General features: G+C 50.2%; 1 protein-coding gene across 1 annotated transcript in view; it reads left to right on the top strand.

The window, feature by feature from the left end:
• The first annotated feature begins 1,826 nt into the window (after positions 1-1,826).
• TXNRD2 (thioredoxin reductase 2) overlaps positions 1,827-22,205 on the top strand; it is a 108,677-nt gene continuing 88,298 nt past the window's right edge. The window contains exons 1-5 of the mRNA XM_038763269.1: positions 1,827-1,957; positions 14,850-14,915; positions 15,973-16,029; positions 18,378-18,522; positions 20,738-20,812. Coding sequence (XP_038619197.1) covers positions 1,864-1,957; positions 14,850-14,915; positions 15,973-16,029; positions 18,378-18,522; positions 20,738-20,812 — 437 coding nt within the window. The 5' untranslated portion in view covers positions 1,827-1,863. The remainder of the gene's footprint in view (positions 1,958-14,849; positions 14,916-15,972; positions 16,030-18,377; positions 18,523-20,737; positions 20,813-22,205) is intronic.

The following is a 22,205-nucleotide window of genomic DNA, read 5'->3' as shown; positions in this document are numbered from 1 at the left end:
CATTGCTCTGCATACAGTAAGTGCCCAGTAAATACGATTGAATGAATTATTATTATTATTATTAACAATGAGAAGACACCATACCTGCCCACAAATGAGGTTACAGTCTACAGAAGCAGCATGACATAGTGGCCACAGCGCGGGCTTGGGAGTCAGCAGGTCATGGGTTCTAATCCTGCTCTGCCACATGTCCTCTTATGTACTTTCCAAGCGCGTAGTACAGTGCTCTGCACACAGTAAGCGCTCAACAAATACGATTGAATGAATGAATGAATGATCTGGGGCAAGTCACTTCACTTCTCTGGGCCTCAGTCACCTCTTCTGTAAAATGGGGATTGAAACTATGAGGCCCCGCATGGGACTGTCTCTTAATTCTATTTACTTGTATCTAACTGTATCTGCCGCCAGAGGGCGTGGTTGGGGGGCCTGGAGGCGGGGCCTGGGAACGGGAGGCGGGTCCGGCCACTAGGGGGCGTGTCTGGGGCAAGAGAGGCGAGTCCGGCCAGCAGGGGGCGTGGTTGGGGAGTAGTGGAGGCGGGTCCGGCCAGCAGGGGGCGTGGTTGGGGGCCCGAAGGCGGGTCCGGCCGCCAGGGGGCGTGTCCGGGGCCCGGGAGGAGGGACCTGGGAACGGGAGGCGGGTCCGGCCAGCAGGGGGCGTGGTTGGGGGTCCGGAAGGCGGGTCCGGCCACCAGGGGGCGTGTCTGGGAGGGGGTCTTGTCCGGGGCTCGGGAGGTGGGGCCCAGGAGGCGGGACCTGGGAGCGGGAGGCGAGTCCGGCCAGCAGGGGGGCGTGTCTGGGACCCGGGAGGCGGGGCCTGGGAGCAGGGGGCGGGTCCGGCCAGCAGGGGGCGGGTCCTGGAGGCGGGGCCTGGGAGCAGGGGGCGGGTCCGGCCAGCAGGGGGCGTGTCCTGGAGGCGGGACCTGGGGGCGGGGGGCGGGTCCGTCCAGCAGGGGGCGTGGTTGGGGCCCGGGAGGCGGGGCCTGGGAGCAGGGGGCGGGTCCGGCCAGCAGGGGGCGTGTCTGGGGGTCCGGGAGGGGGGCCGGCCGCCAGGGGGCGTGTCCGGGGCCCGGGAGGCGGGGCCTGGGAGAAGGGGGCGGGTCCGGCCAGGAGGGGGCGTGTCTGAGCTCGGGAGGCGGGTCCGGCCTGCAGGGGGCGTGTCTGGGCCCCGGGAGGCGGGGCCTGAGAGCAGGGGGAGTGCCTGGGAGTCCGGGAGGCTGGTCCGGCCACTAGGGGGGCGTGTCTGGGGGTCCGGAAGGCGGGACCTGGGAGCGGGAGGCGGGTCCGGCCACTAGGGGGGCGTGTCTGGGGCCCGGGAGGCGGCTCCGGCCGTCAGGGGGCGTGGCTGGGGGGTCCGGGAGGCGGGTCCGGCCAGCAGGGGGCGTGTCTGGGGGCCCGGGAGGAGCGACGTGGGAGCGGTAGGCGGGTCCGGCCAGCAGGGGGCGTGTCTGGGGGCCCGGGAGGCGGGGCCTGGGAGAGGGAAGCGGGTCCAGCCACTAGGGGGCGTGTTCGGGGCCTGGAAGCGGGGGGCGGGTCCGTCCAGCAGGGGGCGTGTCGGGGGGGTGTGTGTTCCGGTAGGTGGGTCCGGCCGGCAGGGGGCGTGTCCGGGGCCCGGGAGGCGGGACCTGGGAGCGGGGGGAGGTGAGTCCGGCCACTAGGGGGCGTGTCTGGGGCTTGAGAGGCGAGTCCGGCCACTAGGGGGCGTATGTGGGGCCCGGGAGGCGGGGCCGGCCAGCAGGGGGCGTGGTGGGAGGGGGGTGCGTGTGTGCGTGCGTGTGTGTGTGTACCGGTAGTGGTGTCCGGTGTGTGTGTCCGTGTCCGTGTCCCCCGTGCCCCTCGGGCGGTTTGGTCCCGGTGCCGGTGGCGATGTGGGCCCCGGGGGCCTGGGGGCGGGGCCGGCCGCGGTGGCGGCGCTGGGGCCCGGCCTGGCCCTGGGGAGCCCCGAGCACACGTCTGACAGGTAGGACGGGGCACTGGGGGGGGTCTACAACCGGGGGGGGGGGTCCCCAAGGGGCCCCTCGCTTTCCCATTTCCCATTGCCCGGGACCGGAAAACTGAGGCCTGCCGCTGGGCCCGGACCCGGCTTCTCATTCAGTTCAATTCAGTCGTACTAATTGAGCGCCCACTGGGTGCAGAGCACTGGCCTAAGCGCTTGGGAAGTCCCAAGTTGGCAACATCTAGAGACGGGCCCTACCCAACAGTGGGCTCACAGTCTGGAAGGGGGAGACAGACAACAAAACAGATTAACAATCAATCAATCAGTCGTATGTATTGAGCGCTTACTGTGTGCAGAGCACTGGACTAAGCGCTTGGGAAGCCCCAAGTTGGCAACATCTAGAGACGGGCCCTACCCAACGGCGGGTGATTAGTCTAAAGGGGGAGACAGACAACAAAATAATAATTTATTACTATTATATATATAATATATTATAATATAATAATAATAATAATAATAGTAATGGCATTTATTAAGCGCTTACTATGTGCAAAGCACTGTTCTAAGTGCTGGGGAGGTTACAAGGTGATCAGGTTGTCCCACGTGGGGCTCACAGTTTTAATCCCCATTTTCCAGATGAGGGAATTGAGGCCCAGAGAAGCAAAGTGATTTGCCTAAAGTCACCCAGCTGACAATTGGCGGAGCTAGGATTTGAACCCATGGCCTCTGACTCCAAAGCCCGGGCTCTTTCCACTGAGCCACGCTGACTTCATATTAACAATCAATCAATCAATCGTATTTATTGAGCGCTTGCTGTGTGCAGAGCACTGGACTAAGCGTTTGGGAAGTCCCAAGTTGGCAACATCTAGAGACGGGCCCTAACCAAAGGCGGGTGATCAGTCTAGAAGGGGGAGACAGACAACAAAATAATAATAATAATAATGGCATTTATTAAGCGCTTACTATGTGCAAAGCACTGTTCTAAGCGCTGGGGAGGTTACAAGGTGATCAGGTTGTCCCACGGGGGACTCACAGTCCTAATCCCCGTTTTCCAGATGAGGAACTGAGGCCCAGAGAAGTGAAGTGATTTGCCTAAAGTCACCCAGCTGACAATTGGTAGAGCCGGCATTTGAACCCATGACCTCTGACTCCAAAGCCCGGGCTCTTTCTGCTGAGCCACGCTGACTTCATATTAACAATCAATCAATCGTATTTATTGAGCGCTTACTGTGTGCAGAGCACTGGACTAAGCGCTTGGGAAGTCCAAGTTGGCAACATCTAGAGACGGTCCCTACCCAACAGTGGGCTCACAGTCTAGAAGGGGGAGGCAGACAACAAAATAGATTAACAATCAATCATTCAATCGTATTTATTGAGCGCTTACTGTGTGCAGAGCACTGGACTAAGCGCTTGGGAAGTCCAAGTTGGCAACATCTAGAGACGGTCCCTACCCAACAGCGAGTTCACAGTCTAGAAGGGGGAGACGGACAACAAAACCAAACAGATTAACAAAATAAAATAAATAGAATAGATATGTACAAGTAAAATAAATAAATAGAGTAATAAATATGTACATACATATAGACAGGTGCTGTGGGGAAGGGAAGGAGGTAAGACGGTGGGGATGGAGAAGGGAAGGAGGGGGCTCAGTGTGGGAAGGCCTCCTGGAGGAGGTGAGCTCTCAGTGGGGCCTTGAAGGGGTCGAGTAACTAAATAACAAAGTAAAATAGAATAAATATGTACAAATAAAATAAATAAATAGAGTGATAAATCCGTACAAATATATATACATATATACAGGTGCAGTGGGCAGGGCATGGAAGGGCCGGCCCGGGCCCTTCTATTTCCCATTGCCCCGGACCAGGCTTCTCATTCAGTTCAATTCAATCGTATTTATTGAGCGCTTACTGTGTGCAGAGCACTGTACTAAGCGCTTGGGAAGTCTCAAGTTGGCAACATCTAGAGACGGGCCCTACCCAACGGCGGGCTCACAGCCTAGAAGGGGGAGACAGACAACAAAACATATTAACACAATAAAAAAGAATAAATATGTACAAATAAAATAGAGTAATAAATCCGTACAAACATATATATACAGGTGCTGTGGGGAGGGTGAGGAGGTAAGGCTGGGGGGGGGGGGGGGATGGGGAGGGGATACTTATTGAGCGCTTAGTCATTCATTCAGTCGTATTTATTGAGCGCTTACTGTGTGCGGAGCACTGTACTAAGCGCTTGGGAAGTCCAAGTTGGCAACAGAGACAGTCCCTACCCCACAACGGGCTCGCAGGCTACTAGGGGGAGACGGACAACAAAATAAAACAGCCCGACCCCGCTCACCCCCGCCACAATAATTATAGTAATATTTATAATAATAATAATGATCAGGGGCGCCACAATAATTATAGTGATATTTATAATAATAAAAATCAGGGGCGCCTCAATAATCATAGTAATATTTATAATAATAAAAATCAGGGGCGCCACAATAATTATAGTAATATTTTTAATAATAAAAATCAGGGGCGCCACAATAATTATAGTAATATTTTAAATAATAAAAATCAGGGGCGCCACAATAATTATAGTAATATTTATAATAATAAAAATCAGGGGCGCCACAATAATTATAGTAATATTTATAGTGATAAAAATCAGGGGCGCCACAAGAATTATAGTAATATTTGTAATAATTAAAATCAGGGGCGCCACAATAATCATAGTAATGTTTATAATGATAAAAATCAGGGGCGCCACAATAATTATAGTAATATTTATAATAATAATAAAAATCAGGGGCGCCACAATAATTATAGTAATATTTATAATAATAAAAATCAGGGGCACCACAATAATCATAGTAATATAATAATAATAAAATCAGGGGCACCGCAATAATCATAGTAATAATAATAATAATCAGGGGCACCACAATAATTATAGTAATATTTAGAATAATAAAAATCAGGGGCGCCACAATAATAATAGTAATATAATAATAATAAAATCAGGGGCACCGCAATAATCATAGTAATAATAATAATAATCAGGGGCACCACAATAATTATAGTAATATTTAGAATAATAAAAATCAGGGGCGCCACAATAATCATAGTAATATTTATAATAATAATAAAAATCAGGGGCACCATAATAATTATAGTAATATTTAGAATAATAAAAATCAGGGGCGCCACAATAATCATAGTAATATTTATAATAATAATAAAAATCAGGGGCGCCACAATAATCATAATAATAATAATAACCAGGGGTGCCACAATAATTATAGTAATAATTATAATGATAATAATAATTAGGGGTGCCACAATAATTATAGTAATAGTATAATAATAATAATCAGGGGGTATTTGTGTAGCGTTTACTATGTGCCTAGTACTGTTCTAAGCGCTGGGGGAGATACTGGGTCATCAGGCTGTCCCACGTGGGGCTCACAATCTTAATCCCCATTTCACAGCTGAGGGAACTGAGGCACAGAGAAGTGAAGCGACGTAATCACACAGCAGACAGGTGACGCGGGGGGGGGTCATTATAATTCAAGTTCTTCTCACTTCCTTGTCTGGCCATTAATAATAATGATAGTAATAATAATTGTGGTATTTGTTAAGTGCTTACTATGTGCCAAGCACTGTTCTAAGCGCTGGGGGAGATACAGGGTCATCAGGTTGTCCCATGTGGGGCTCATAGTCTTAATCCCCATTTCACAGCTGAGGGAACTGAGGCACAGATAAGTGAAGCAACAAAATCACACAGCAGACAGGTGACGGGGTGGGGGGGGGGGGGAAGAATTAGAACTCGTCATTCATTCATTCAATCGTATTTATTGAGCGCTTACTACGTGCAGAGCACTGTACTAAGCGCTTGGAAAGCACAATTCAGCAGCAAACGCTGCCCACAACGGGCTCACCGTCTAGAAGGGGGGAGACAGACATCAAAACAAGTAAACATGCATCAGTAGGATCATTAGAAATAAGTAGAATTAGTGATATATACACATAATTGATATAAATAAATAGAATTATAAATATGTACATATATACCCAAGTACTGTGGCGGGGAGCGGGGTAGAGCAGAGGGAGTGAATCATCAGAAATCCTTCTGACTTCCTGGCCTGCCACTAATAATAATAATAATTGCAGTATTTGTTAAGCGCTTACTATGTGCCAAGCACTGTTCTAAGCACTGGGGGAGATACAGGGTAATCAGGTTGTCCCACGTGGGGCCCACAGTCTTCATCCCCATTTTACAGATGAGGGAATTGAGGCCCAGAGACGTGAGGGGACTTCCCCGAGGTCACGCAGCTGACAAATGCAGCATGGTTCAGTGGAAAGAACCCGGGCTTGGAAATCAGACATCATGGGTTCGAATTCCTCCTCTGCCACTTGCCAGCTGTGTGACCTTGGGCAAGTTACTTCACTTCTCTGGGCCTCAGTGACCTCAACTGTAAAATGAGATAATAATAATGACGGCGTTTGTTAAGCACTTACTACGTGCCAAGCACTGTTCTAAGCGCTGGAGAGGATACAAGGTGATCAGGTTGCCCCATGGGGGGCTCACAGTCTTCATCCCCATGTTACAGATGAGGGACCTGAGGCACAGAGAAGTGAAGCGACTTGCCCAAAGTGACAGCTGACAGTTGGCGGAGTGGAGATTTGAACTCATGACCTCTGACTCCAAAGCCCGGGCTCTTTCCATTGAGCCGCTCTGCTTCTCTGATGAAGACTGTGAGCCCCCCGTGGGACAACCTGATTCCCTTGTATCTCCCCCAGCGCTTAGAACAGTGCCTGGCACGTAGTAAGCACTGATCAAATACCAATATTATTATTATTATTTAGTGGCGGAGTAGGATTAGAACCCACAACCTCTGACTCCCAAGCTCAGGCTCTTTCCACTGAGCCACACTGCTTCTCTGCTTCTTCAGAACCAGGCACCAGACCCATGCCCAAGCAGGAGCAGCAGAAGGGAGACTGTGGTGTCTGTTAATAATTGTGGTGTTGTTTAAGCCATTATTAATTATTATTATTATTGACCGTATTTATTAAGCGCTTACTATGTGCAAAGCACTGTACTAAGCACTTGGGAGAGGCCAGTAGAACATCACACGCATTCCTTGTCCACAGCGAGCTCACTGCATGCCAGGCACTGTACTAAGCGCTGGGGTGGATAGAAACAAATCGAGTTGGACACAGCCCCTGTCCCACGTGGGGCTCGCAGTCTCAATCCCCATTTTGCAGATGAGGGAACTGAGGCACAGAGAAGTGAAGCAACTTGCGCACGGTCACCCAGCAGACAGAGTTTTGTTCTCTGTCTCCCCCTTCTAGACTGCGAGCCCGCTGTTGGGTAGGGACCGTCCCTCTATGTTGCCAACTTGGACTTCCCGAGCGCTTAGTACAGTGCTCTGCACACCGTAAGCGCTCAATAAATATGATTGATTGGCGGAAGCGGGATTAGAACTCATGACCTTCCGACTCCGAGGCCTGGGCTCCATCCACTTCACTGTGCTGTTTCTCCACGTGGGGAGATGTCAACTGAATGTTTCTGTAGAAAAACGATCTGGGGAGCAGAGTGAAGTAGGGACTGGAGTGGGAAGAGTAATAATAATAATGATTATATTGTGTGTTAAGCGCTTACTATGTGCCAGGCACTGTACTCAGCGCTTAGAACAGTGCTTCGTACATGGTAAGCGCTTAACAAATCATCATCATCAGTCGTATTTATTGAGCTTAACAAATGCCATCATTATTATTACTAACAACAAAACAGGTTGGACGCAGGCCCTGTCCCACATGGGGCTCACTGTCTGAATCTTCCCAGGCGCTTAGTACAGTGCCCTGCACATTGTAAGCGCCCAGTAAATACGATTGAATGAATGACTCCCCCGTCCCCATTTTACAGACGAGGTAACTGAGGCACAGCAAGAAGGCTGGTGCAGTCCATCAAGATGGGATAGGGGATGCGCTTGGATCAATTTGCCCTCTGCACTGTAAACTCGTTGCGGGCGGGGAACGTGTCTGCCAACTCGGTGGTATTATACTCTCAATTCAGTCGCATTTATTTGGCGCTTACTGTGTGCAGGGTTCTGCACACAGTGAGCGTTCAGTAAGTACCCCTGATTGACTCACTGGTAGCAGTTTGGACGGGTGGATTTTGGCGATGTTGTGAAGGTTGAAGTGACAGATTGACTACGTGGGTGGAATGGGACAGATACGCCGAGGACAATGCCAAGGTTAAGGGCTTGTGAGAGGAAGGATAGTGGTGGTTGTCTTTTTTAAAAAATGGTATTTGTTGGGCGCTCACTAGGTGCCAGGCACTGTACTAAGCGCTGGGGTAGACACAAAACAGATTGGACACAATCCCTGTCAATCAATCAATCGTATTTATTGAGCGCTTACTGTGTGCAGAGCACTGGACTAAGCGCTTGGGAAGTACAGGTTGGCAACATATAGAGACGGTCCCTACCCAACAGTGGGCTCAATCAATCAATCAATACTATTTATTGAGCGCTTACTATGTGCAGAGCACTGTACTAAGCGCTTGGGAAGTACAAGCTGGCAACATAGACGGTCCCTACCCAACAGCGGGCTCACAGTCTAGAAGGGGGAGACAGAACAAAACCAAACATATTAACAAAATAAAATAAATAGAATAGATATGTACAAGTAAAATAAATGGAGTATTTATTCTCTATTAAATAAATAGAGTATTTAGTCCCATTTAGGACTCCCAGTCTTAATCCCCATTTTACAGAGGAGGCACTGAGTAGTTCAGTGATTTGCCCACGGTCACACAGCAAACAGGCAGTGGAGCTGGGGTTAGAATTTAGTTCGTTTTTCATTCATTCATTCATTCAATTGTATTTATTGAGCGCTTACTGTGTGCAGAGCACTGTACTAAGCGCTTGGGAAGTACAAGTTGGCAACATATAGGGACGGTCCCTACCCAACAGCGGGGTCACAGTCTAGTAGTTCCTTTGATGCTCAGGCCCGGGGTCTTCCAATCAATCAATCAATCAATCAGTCGTATTTATTGAGCGCTTACTGTGTGCAGAGCACTGTACTAAGCGCTTGGGAAATACAAGTTGGTCTCCTGGAGGCGGTGAGCTCTTCCCAGTAGGTCACGTTGTTTGTCTTCCCCTCCCTCCCCCCCCCCGTTTATCTCTTTTCCAAGGTTGTGTTGTGAGCTGGGCATTTTCCAGGGTGTGAGGTTGTCAGGCCCGGCCTTCAAAACCCGGATCTCGCCTGGAGGAATAATAATAATAATAATAATTATAGTATTTGTTAAGCGCTTACTATGTGCCAGGCGCTGTACTAATCACTGGGGTGGGACAGCAGATCGGGTCGATCGTAGTCCCTGTCCCACATGGGGCTCACAGCCTGAATCCCCATCCCCATTGTGCAGATGAGGTAACTGAGGCACAGAGAAGTGAAGTGGCCTGGCCGAGGTCACACAGCAGAGAGGTGGCAGAGGTGGGATTAGAACCCGTAACTCTCCGACTCCCGGGCCCGGGTGCTATCTACTAGGCCATGCTGCTTCTCCTGATCCCTGCCCGCAACGAGCTTACAGTCTAGAAGGGGCGTCCTTGCTGCAGCGTGTCGTACAGTGCTCCTCGTTCAGCAACCGCTCCCTAAATTAGAGAAGCAGCGGGGCTCAGTGGTAAAGAGCGCGGGCTTTGGAATCAGAGGCCATGGGTTCAAGTCCCCGACTCCGCCAGTTGTCAGCTGTGTGACTTTGGGCAAGTCACTTCACTTCTCTGGGCCTCAGTTACCTCATCTGGAAAATGGGGATGAAGACTGGGAGCTCCACGTGGGACAACCTGATCGCCTTGTAACCTCCCCTGCGCTTAGAACAGTGCTATACACATAGTAAGTGCTTAATAAATGCCATCATCATTATTATTATTATTAAATTCAGCAAATTTGTAGGGATCCTGGGGGGCGCAGTTGGTGAGGGCGAGGACGTGGTACCTGAGTTCAATGCCATCATCGGCATCAGGTATAGTAAGCGCTTAATAAATGCCATCATCATTATTATTATTATTATTATTAAATTCAGTAAATTTGTAGGGATCCTGGGGGGAACAGTTGGTGAGGGCGGGGACGTGGTACCTGAGTTCAATGCCATCATCGGCATCAGGTATAGTAAGCGCTTAATAAATGCCATCATCATTATTATTATTATTATTATTATTATTAAATTCAGTAAATTTGTAGGGATCCTGGGGGGAACAGTTGGTGAGGGCGAGGACGTGGTACCTGAGTTCAATGCCATCATCGGCATCAGGTATAGTAAGTGCTTAATAAATGCCATCATCATTATTGTTATTATTATCATTAAATTCAGTAAATTTGTAGGGATCCTGGGGGGAACAGATGGTGAGGGCGAGGACGTGGTACCTGAGTTCAGTGCCATCATCGGCATCAGGTATAGTAAGCGCTTAATAAATGCCATCATCATTATTATTATTATTAAATTCAGTAAATTTGTAGGGATCCTGGGGGGCACAGTTGGTGAGGGCGAGGACGTGGTACCTGAGTTCAATGCCATCATCGGAATCAGGTATAGTAAGCGCTTACTAAATGCCATCATCGGCATCAGGTATAGTAAGCGCTTAATAAATGCCATCATCATTATTATTATTACTAAATTCAGTAAATTTGTAGGGATCCTGGGGGGGCACAGTTGGTGAGGGCGAGGACGTGGTACCTGAGTTCAATGCCATCATCGGCCTCAGGTATAGTAAGCGCTTAATAAATGCCATCATCATTATTATTATTATTATTATTAAATTCAGTAAATTTGTAGGGATCCTGGGGGGCACAGTTGGTGAGGGCGAGGATGTGGTACAATGCCGTCAATGCCATCATCGGCATCAGGTGCCAGGCCTAGCAGCTGCGACGGGGTGATAAAAAACAGGAGCAGTGAGGGTGGGCGAGACAAGCTGGTGAGGAGAAAGATGCAGCCAAGGGATTTCCTTATCGAGGCCCAGGCTCCTCCTTGCCCCTGCAAACATTTCTCTTAATTGGCCCTTGGGTGTTCGCTTCTGGGCCTCAGTTAAACCATCTGTAAAATGGGGCCTATGACCGGGAACCCAACGTTAGCTCGTGCCAACCCCAGCGCTTAGTACGGTGCCTGGCACGTGGCAAGCGCTTGACCCCTTTTAGACTGTGAGCCCACTGTTGGGTCGGGACCGTCTCTAGATGTTGCCAACTTGGACTTCCCAAGCGCTTAGTACAGTGCTCTGCACGCAGTAAGCGCTCAATAAATACGATTGATGATGATGATGACAAATACCGTTGAAAAAGAGGAAGGCTCCCAAGAGCCATGAGGCCAGGGCTGGTTTGGGGGCCCCCCGGGACTTATCTTTGGGAAGCAGGCGGGGCCGGTCATTCCCCTTATCGGGGCGTCACGGGGGTCCGGGCCGCCGGACAGTCCCGCCGCGGCGGGGCCGGAGCGGACGCAGATGGCAGGTGGGTAATAATAATAATAATAATAATAATAACAATAATAATAATAATAATGGCATTTATTAAGTGCTTACTATGTGCAGAGCACTGTTCTAAGCTCTGGGGAGGTTACAAGGTGACCAGGTTGTCCCACGTGGGGCTTACAGTCTTAATCCCCATTTTCCAGATGAGGTAACGGAGGCCCAGAGAAGTGAAGTGACTTGCCCAAAGTCACCCAGCTGACAAGTGGCAGAGCCGGGATTTGAACCCACGACCTCTGACTCCAACGCCCGGGCTCTTTTCCACTGAGCCACGCTGCTTCTCTAAGCGCTGGGGAGGGGGGATGCAAGGTGATCAGGTTGTCCCACGTGGGGCTCACGGTCTTAATCCCCATTGTACAGAGGAGGTAACTGAGGCAAAGAGAAGTTAAGTGACTTGCCCAAGGTCACACAGCAGACACGTGGAGGAGCTGGGATTCGAACCCGCGACCTCTGACTCCAGAGCCCGAGCTCTTTCCACTGAGCCACGCTGGTCGGGTCAAGCCCCCGGACCCTCGAGGGGCAGAGCATCCACACCAGTGCCATTCTTCAGTCTCCTGACCGGTGGTGTTGATTGCGCGCTTGCTATGTGCAGAGCGCTGTACTGAGCGCTTGGGAGAGGACTCTTTGACTCCTCTAAGGAGCTGTGCTTAGGTCACGGAGGCCTCAAGTGGGAGTCTTTCCATAATCAGGAAGCTACATTTTAAAATGTAAATTATGAGACTAAGCTCTCCCCCTCTGCGCTTCCAGACTGTGAGCCCACTGTTGGGTAGGGACTGTCTCTATATGTTGCCAACTTGGACTTCCCAAGCGCTTAGTACAGTGCTCTGCACACAGTAAGTGCTCAATAAATACGATTGATGATGATGATGGTATCCGTAATTCTGTTGTCTCGTACTCTCCCAAGCGCGTAGTTCAGTGCTTTGCACATGGAGAAGCAGCGTGGCTCGGTGGAAAGAGCCCGGGCTTTGGAGTCAGAGGTCACGGGTTCAAGTCCCGGCTCTGCCAACTGTCAGCTGTGTGACTTTGGGCAAGTCACTTCACTTCTCTGGGCCTCAGTTGCCTCATCTGGAAAATGGGGATTGAGACTGTGAGCCCCCTGTGGGAAAACCTGATCTCCTTGTAACCGCCCCAGCGCTTAGAACAGTGCTTTGCCCATAGTAAGCACTTAATAAATGCCATTATTATTATAGTAAGTTGTCCATAAATATCACTGATTGATTGAGCATGATTCTGTTGCATTTTGAAGGTAGTTCTAGTAATAATAATAATAATGGTATTTGTTCATTCATTCATTCCATTGTATTTATTGAGCGCTTACTGTGTGCAGAGCACTGTACTTTTCTACTGTGCTCTTTCCACTGAGCCATGCTGCTTCTCTAGTAGTTATGAAGCCCAGTGTCAAAAGCGTGGGCTTGGGAGTCAGAGGTTGTGGGTTCTAATCCTGGCTCCGCCGCTTGTCAGCTGGGTGACTTTGGGCAAGTCACTTCACTTCTCTGGGCCTCAGTGACCTCTTCTGGAAAATGGGGATTAAGACTGTGAGCCCCACATGGGACAACCTGATCAACTTGTATCACCCCCAGTGCTTGGCACATAGTAAGTGCTTAACAAATACCAAAATTAATATTATTATTTGACCTTTTTTTTTGTTAAGGTATTTGTTAAGCGCTTACTATGTGCCAGACACTGTCCGAAGCGCTTCTGTAGATTCAAGTTAATCAGGTTGGACACAGTCCCTGGCCTACATGGGGCTTCACAGTCATTCATTCATTCATTCAATTGTATTTATTGAGCGCTTACTGTGTGCAGAGCACTGTACTAAGCGCTTGGGAAGTCCAAGTTGGCAACATATAGAGACGGTCCCTACCCAGCAGTGGTCTCACTATCTAGAAGGGGGAGACAGACAACAAAACAAAACATATTAACAACATAAAATAAATAGAATAGTAAATATGTACAAGTAAAATAAATAGAGTAGTAGTAAATCTGTACAAACATATATACAGGGGCTGTGGGGAGGGGAAGGAGGTAGGGCGGGGGGGACAGGGAGGGGGAAAGGAATGGGGGGGGGCTCAGTCTGTGAAGGCTTCCTGGAGGAGGTGAGCACTCAGTAGGTCTTATAATAATAATGGCATTTGTTAAGCACTTACTATGTGCAAAACAATGTTCTAATAACTAGGGGGATACAGGGTAATCAGGTTATCCCACGGAGGGCTCACATTCTTAATCCCCATTTTACAGATGAGGAAACTGAGGCCCAGAGAAGTTAAGTGACTTGGCTCGGCCACTTGCCGGCTGCCTGACCTTGAGCAAATCACTTCGCTTTGCTGTGCCTCAGTTGCCCCATCTGTAAAATGGGGATTGAGACAGTGAGCCCCACATGGGACGGGGACTGCGTCCAACCTGATGAACTTGTATCTATCCCAGTGCTTAGTACAGTGCCCGGCACATAGTAACCATTTAACAAATGGCATAATCATTTGATTATTATTATTAGGGCAAGGCTGGCTTTTTGCAAGATCTGGGAGATGAGCTGGGATTTGTACCGTGCAGTTTTCCTCTGGTAAATTCTTTCCATCTCCCAAATAACGCCTGGTAACGGTGAAAGGAATTCCAAAGTTCTTTGTTGGGGTCTTGCCATTGGAAGTGAATATTCTCATTATGAAAGCAAGAATCTGTTAAATGTGTTCTGTTAAATACTCTTATATTAAATACTAGCCCACTGTTGGGTAGGGGCTGTCTCTATATGTTGCCAACTTGTACTTCCCAAGCGCTTAGTACAGTGCTCTGCACACAGTAAGCGCTCAATAAATATGAGGAGCAGCGTGGCTCAGTGGAAAGAGCCCGGGCTTTGGAGTCAGAGGTCATGGGTTTGAATTCCGACTCCCCCACGTGTCTGCTGTGTGACCTTGGGCAAGTCACTTAACTTCTCTGAGCCTCAGTTACCTCACCTATAAAATGGGGATTAAGACTGTGAGCCCCACGTGGGGCAACTTGATCACCTTGTAACCCCCCTCCAGCGCTTAGAACAGTGCTCTGCACATAGTGAGCGCTTAACAAATGCCATTATCATCATCAACATCATGATTGACTGATTATATGTTGATTGGAAGTGAATATTCTCATTATGAAAGCAAGAAGCTGTTAAATGCGCTCTGTTAAATACTCTTATATGTTGATGGGCAGCGGTTTTAAATGGGCCGGAATACCCCGAGCCCAGATAAGGCCCCTTGAATGTATTTATAATGATAATAATTGTGGTATTTGTCATCATCATCAATCGTATTTACTGAGCGCTTACTATTTGCAGAGCAGTCCAGTGCTTACTATGTGCCAGGCACTGTACTGAACACCGGGGTGGATAGGAGATACCGGTCCGTTTCCAGGGCTCTTACTGTACCTCTTTTCGTTCCTCAGGGTCAAGCGACTTTGATCTGGTTGTCATCGGCGGCGGGTCCGGGGGCCTCGCCTGTGCCAAGGAAGGTGCGTGGGGGCCCAGGGATACGAGCATCCTCCCAGCCTTCCCGGGAGAAGGATGCTCCGCGTGTGCCCATCAGGAACGGGCTGGGGCAGAGGGTTTGGTTTAGGAGCCGGGCAAGGATCCCCACCCACCCCCCAATGCCCACGGGGCATCGCCCGGGTCTAGTTTGGTGGATCAGGCCAGGCCGCAAGACGTGGCACTCCTGGATCCAGCCCTCTGGGCCGCCCAGCCGCTGCCCGCGGGGCACTGCCCAGCCTCGCGCCCGCCCCTCCACCCTTGCACCCGGCCACAGAGACGGTCACGAGGCCAGCGGGACTCAGCAGCCCCATTTCCCAAGGCCGGCACGGGGGCAACCCAAACCCCCAGCCTGGTTTCCGGAGGACCCTCTCTTCTACCGTCCTTTCCCAAGCGCTTAGCGCAGCGCTCCGCACACAGTAAGCGATCAATAAGTACCACTGGCGGATCGATGGCTCAATCAACTGACACCTGCTGCCTCTCAATCAATCAATCGCGTTTATTGAGCGCTTACTGTGTGCAGAGCGCTTGGGAAGTCCAAGTTGGCAACACATAGAGACAGTCCCTACCCAACAGTGGGCTCACGGTCTAAAAGGACTCTCCTTGAGTGAGTGTTCATTCATTGATACAGTCGTATCTACTGAGCGCTTACTGTGTGCACAGAACTGTACGAAGCGCTTGGAAGTGTCCCAAGGAACGGGGTCTACCCTCCCTCAGAGACCCCTGCCGGGTCCCAGCCCCAACACGTGGTGTTTAATTCCCTCGCCCCGTATCTCTTTCTCAGCGTGCCCCTCAATCAGTTCTGACAGCCGTGATGGTGGCGGTCTCTCGGGGGTGAAATCGGCCGGAAGAACCAAAATTTGCTTCTCAAATGGAGCGATAAGAGCGACGTCGGGGGCGTCCGTTACTGTTGAGGTTGGCTCCATTGGCTCGGCAGCCCCTCCACTGCCAGGGCCTTTCCTTCCTGGGCGGGGTCCCCTTGGTGGTCGGCATCTAACGGCAAAATAACCGTGCCCCCCGTCTCCCGGTGTTCTTGTTTCCCAGCCGCCGAGTTCGGAAAGAAGGTGGCCGTCTTGGACTACGTGGAGCCTTCTCCCAGAGGTGAGCGCGGGTTACGTTGGCAAGCAGATCCGGTGCGCACCGGGCACCGGGCTTTTCGGACGAGGAAAAGTCGAACTTCCCTGTCTGACGGTCCTCCCGACCTCCTGACCCGTGGCTGGAGGCCATTCAGTCAATCGTATTTATTGAGCGCTTACCGCACTGTACCGAGCGCTTGGGAAAGTACAATAGAACAATAAACAGACCCTTTCATCATCATCAATCGTATTTATTGAGCGCTTACTATGTGCAGAGCACTGTACTAAGCGCTTGGGAAGCACAAATTGGCAACATATAGAGATAGTCCCGACCCAACAGCGGGCTCACAGTCTAAAAGGGGGAGACAGAGAACAAAACCAAACATACTAACAAAATAAAATAAATAGAATAGATATGTACAAGTAAAATACCTTTCTTTACCTTTCCCCGTCCACCACGGGCTTACCGGGTCGGACAAAGTGCCCGTCCCCCACGGGGCTCACAGTCTCGATCCCCATTTTGCGGATGACGGAACTGAGGCACGGAGAAGTCAAGCGATTTGCCCAGGGTCCACACAGCAGACGAGCGGGGGAGGCAGGATTAGAATCCAGGTCCTTCTGACATCCAGGCCGATGGTCGATCCGTGCTCTCTCCGCGGCCTTCGGACCGTGCCGGGAAGGCTGCCCACCGGCTGCTTCCGCTCCCCGGTTCTTCGGCCTGCCGGGGTGGGCTCGTAGGGCGTCTAAGCAGTGCGGCCTGGTGGATAGAACATGGGCTCGGGAGGCCAAAGGATCGGTTTCTAAAGCCGGCTCCGCCACTTCTCTGCTGGGTGAACTTGGGCCAGTCATTTCACTTCTCTGGGTCTCCCCCTTTTAGACTGTGAGCCCACTGTTGGGTAGGGACCGTCTCTATATGTTGCCAACTTGGACTTCCCAAGCGCTTAGTACAGTGCTCTGCACACAGTAAGCGCTCAATAAATACGATTGATTGATTGTCTCATCTGTAAAATAGGGATGAAAACCGTGAGACTCCATGTGGGACAGGAACTGTGTCCAACCTCAGCGGTTTATACAGTGCCTGGCACATAGTAAACGCTTAACAAGTACCATTTAAAAAATGATATTTGTTAGGTGCTTTCTATGTGCCAGCCACTATACTAAGCGCTGGGGAAAATACAAGATCATCAGGTTGGACCCAGTGCCTACCCAAGTCTTACTCTCCGTTGTACAGATGAGGTAACTGAGGCAGTGCAGGGAATAATAATAATAATGGCATTTATTAAGCGCTTACTGTGTGCAAAGCACTGTTCTAAGCGCTGGGGAGGTTACAAGGTGATCAGATTGTCCCACGGGGGGCTCACAGTCTTCATCCCATTTTACAGATGAGGGAACTGAGGCACAGAGAAGTGAAGCGACCTACCCAAAGTCACACGGCTGACATCCGGCAGAGCCGGGATTTGAACCCATGACCTCTGACTCCAAAGCCCGGGCTCTCTCCACTGAGCCACGCTGCTGTGATGATAATAATAATAATAATAATAATAATAATGGTATACTACTATGTAGTAAGCACTTAACAAATACCATCATTATTATTATTATTACTACATCCCAAGCAGTGTTCTAAGCACTGGGGTAGATAGAAGGTAATAAGGTTGTCCCAGCTGGGGCTCACAGTCTTCATCCCCATTTTACAGATGAGGTAATTGAGGCACAGAGGAGTGAAGTGACTTGCCCAAGGTCACACAGCAGTCAAGTGGCAGAGCCGGGATTGAAACCCACATCCTCTGACTCCCAAACCCATGCTCTTATAATTAATTCAATTGTATTTATTGAGCGCTTTCTGTGTGCAGAGCACTGTACTAATAACAATAATAGCCCACTGTTGGGTAGGAACCGTCTCTATATGTTGCCAACTTGTACTTCCCAAGCGCTTAGTACAGTGCTTTGCGCACAGTAAGCGCTCAATAAATGTGACTGAATGAATAATAATGGTATTTGTTAAGCGCTATGTGCGAAGCACTGTTCTAAGCCCTGGGGGATACAAGGTGATGAGGTTGTCCCAGGTGGGGCTCACAGTCTTAATCCCCATTTTCCAGATGAGGTCACTGAGGCACAGAGAAGTTAAGTGGCTTGCCCAAGGTCACACAGCCGAGAAGTGGCTCTTTCCACCGAGCCACCCCGCCGGGCCGTGCTGCTTCCGCCAGGGAAGTGAAATGACTCACCCAGGGTCCCACAGGAGATAATTGGAGAAGTCAGGATTAGAACCCAGGTCCTTCAGACTCCCGCTGCTGTATTGAGGACTGGTACGGGGCGGGGGGGGACGTAAAGAGTTCCGTGCGGACGTCGCGAGGCCCGTCGTCTCTCCGTTAGGAACCAAGTGGGGTCTCGGCGGGACTTGCGTGAACGTGGGCTGCATCCCCAAGAAACTGATGCACCAGGCGGCCCTCCTGGGAGGGGCTGTCCAGGACGCCCGCTGCTACGGCTGGAACGTCCTTCACCCCGTCCGGCACGACTGGTAAGTTAACCACAGCCCGGCCCCCACCTCCGCGCCCACTCCCGTCAATCCCGCTTCCAGTACCGGGATTTAAACGGATTCTCCCGGTCCAGTGCCGCTGGCGTCCGCCGTCCCCCATCCTCCCCGTCCCCCCGTCACTTGGGGTTGGATGCGCCCACCTGGTCCCTCTCGACTGGTAACAGTAATAATCAATCGGTCAATCATCATCAATCAATCGTATTTAGTGAGCGCTTACTGTGTGCCGAGCACTGTACTAAGCGCTTGGGAAGTCCAAATTGGCAACATCTAGAGACGGTCCCTACCCAACAGTGGGCTCACGGTCTAAAAGGGGGAGACAGGGAACAGAACCAAACATACTAACAAAATAAAATAAATAGAATAAAATAAATAAAATGAATAGAATAGATATGTACAAGTAAAATAAACACATAAATAAATAAATAAACCCATCATTTGGGTTTGGATGCACCCACCTGGTCCCTCTCGACTGGTAACAGTAATAATCAGTCAATCGTATTGAGCGCTTACTGTGTGCAGAGCACTGTACTAAGCGCTTGGGAAGTCCAAATTGGCAACATCTAGAGACAGTCCCTACCCAACAGTGGGCTCACGGTCTAAAAGGGGGAGACAGAGAACTAAACCAAACATACTAACAAAATAAAATAAATAGAATAAAATAAATAAAATAAATAGAATAGATATGTACAAGTAAAATAAATACATAAATAAATAAATAAACCCATCACTTGGGTTTGGATGCACCCACCTGGTCCCTCTCGACTGGTAACAGTAATAATCAATCAATCGTATTGAGCGCTTACTGTGTACAGAGCACTGTACTAAGCGCTTGGGAAGTCCAAGTTGGCAACATCTAGAGACAGTCCCTACCCAACAGCGGGCTCACAGTCTAGAAGAATAATGATAATAATGATGATGGTGTTTGTGAAGCGCTTACTATGCACCAGGCACTGTACTAAGCTCCAGGGTGGACACCAACAGATCGAATCGGACACAGTTCCTGTCCCATGCGGGGCTCACAGTCTCAATCCCCATTTGACAGGCGAGGTAACTGAGGCACAGAGAAGTGAAGTGACTTGCCCGAGGTCGCACGGCAGACAAGTGGCGGAATCGGGATTAGAACCCATGACCTTCTGACTCCCAGGACTATGCTCTATCCTGTGGAGAAGCAGTGTGGCTCAGTGGAAGGAGCCCGGGCTTTGGAGTCGGTGGTCATGGGTTCAAATCCCAGCTCCGCCACTTGTCAGCTGTGTGGCTTTAGGCAAGTCACTTTACTTCTCTGTGCCTCAGTTACCTCATCTGTAAAATGGGGATTAACTGTGAGCCCCCCGTGGGACGACCCAATCACCTTGGAGCCTCCCCAGCGCTTAGAACAGTGCTTTGCACATAGTAAGCGCTTAATAAATACCATCATTATTATTATTATAATTCTTATCCACTATGCCATGCTGCTCCCCATGCTGTCCTTATGAAATCCCCGGGCGGTAGGGAAGGGCCAGGATCATCACCCCCATTTCGCAGATGAGGGGACTGAGGCACAGGGAGGGCAAGTGACTTACCCAGGGTCACGCAATCGGCCAACGGTAGAGCCGGAACTGGGGTCTTTCCACCGCACCATACTGCCCCGCTACCCCGGGGCGGACTTGAGGGCTAGCAGTTGTTTAAGATGTATTCATTCAATCAATCAATCAATCAATCGTATTTATTGAGCGCGTACTGTGTGCAGAGCACCGTACTAAGTGCTTTGGTAAAACTGGGCCTTAAGTTAGATGGGATGTTCCACTCTAGAGATGATCAAACATTTAATAATAACAATAATAATAATAATGATGGCATTTATTAAGCACTTACTGTGTGCAAAGCACTGTTCTAAGTGCTGGGGAGGTTACAAGGGGATCAGGTTGTCCCACGGGGGGCTTACAGTCTTCATCCCCATTTTACAGACGAGGTCACTGAGGCCCAGAAAAGTGAAGTGACTCGCCCAAAGTCACCCAGCTGACAAGTGGCGGAGTCGGGGATTTGAACCCACGACCTCTGACTCCAAAGCCCGGGCTCTTTCCACTGAGCCATGCTGCTTCTAATTTAATCCCCCAAACTGCAGGCCAGGGTGGCTTGCGGGAGGAGCCCTGCTGGGCCGTGCCCGCGTCTCTCTGGCTTCTTTTCCATTTTCTAATGTTTCTCCTTCCTTCCTTGCTAGGAGCAAAATGGCCCAAGCCATTCAAAATTACGTCAAATCCTTGAACTGGGGGCACAGAGTGCAGCTACAGGATAAGTAAGTGAAACTCTGACCACTGTCGGATCCGTCCCCTTGAACTACTTGATAAGCTACCCCACCCTCCGCCCCTCCTTCCTCTCCCCCTCCCCATCATCATCAATCGTATTTATTGAGCGCTTACTATGTGCAGAGCACTGTACTCCCCACCCCCCCGCCTTACCTCCTTCCCCTCCCCACAGCACCTGTATATATGTATATATGTATATATGTTCATCTCCTCCAGGAGGCCTTCCCAGACTGAGCCCCTTCCTTCCTCTCCCCCTCGTCCCCCTCTCCATCCCCCCCATCTTGCCTCCTTCCCTTCCCCACAGCACCTGTATATATGTATATATGTTTGTACATATTTTTTACTCTATTTATTTATTTTATTTGTACATATCTATTCTATTTATTTTATTTTGTTAGTATGTTTGGTTTTGTTCTCTGTCTCCCCCTTTTAGACTGTGAGCCCACTGTTGGGTAGGGACTGGCTCTAGATGTTGCCAATTTGTACTTCCCAAGCGCTTAGTACAGTGCTCTGCACATAGTAAGCGCTCAATAAATACGATTGATGATGATAATGATGATATGTTTGTACGGATTTATGACTCTATTTATTTTACTTGTACATATTTATTCTATTTATTTTATTTTGCTAATATGTTTTGTTTTGTCGCCTGTCTCCCCCTTCTGTCTCCCCCATCTGGATGTCCGCCCGCCACCTAAAGCTCAACATGTCGAAGACTGAGCTCCTTGTCTTCCCTCCCAAACCTTGTCCTCTCCCTGACTTTCCCATCTCTGTTGACGGCACTACCATCCTTCCCGTCTCACAAGCCCGCAACCTTGGTGTCATCCTCGACTCCGCTCTCTCATTCACCCCTCACATCCAAGCCGTCACCAAAACCTGCCGGTCTCAGCTCCGCAACATTGCCAAGCTCCGCCCTTTCCTCTCCATCCAAACCGCTACCCTGCTCATTCAAGCTCTCATCCTATCCCGTCTGGACTACTGCACTAGCCTTCTCTCTGATCTCCCATTCTCGTGTCTCTCTCCACTTCAATCCATACTTCACGCTGCTGCCCGGATTATCTTTGTCCAGAAACGCTCTGGACATATTACTCCCCTCCTCAAAAACCTCCAATGGCTACCAATCAATCTGCGCATCAGGCAGAAACTCCTCACCCTGGGCTTCCAGGCTGTCCATCACCTCGCCCCCTCCTACCTCACCTCCCTTCTCTCCTTCTACTGCCCAGCCCGCACCCTCCGCTCCTCCACCGCTGATCTCCTCACTGTACCTCGCTCTCGCCTGTCCCGCCATCGACCCCCGGCCCACGTCATCCCCCGGGCCTGGAATGCCCCCAATCCCTCTGCCCATCCGCCAAGCTTGCTCTCTTCCTCCCTTCAAGGCCCTGC

This window comes from Tachyglossus aculeatus, chromosome 21, assembly GCF_015852505.1.
Source record: "Tachyglossus aculeatus isolate mTacAcu1 chromosome 21, mTacAcu1.pri, whole genome shotgun sequence".
Classification (NCBI taxonomy): Eukaryota; Metazoa; Chordata; class Mammalia; order Monotremata; family Tachyglossidae; genus Tachyglossus; species Tachyglossus aculeatus.
This window is presented reverse-complemented; position numbering and strand designations above follow the sequence as displayed.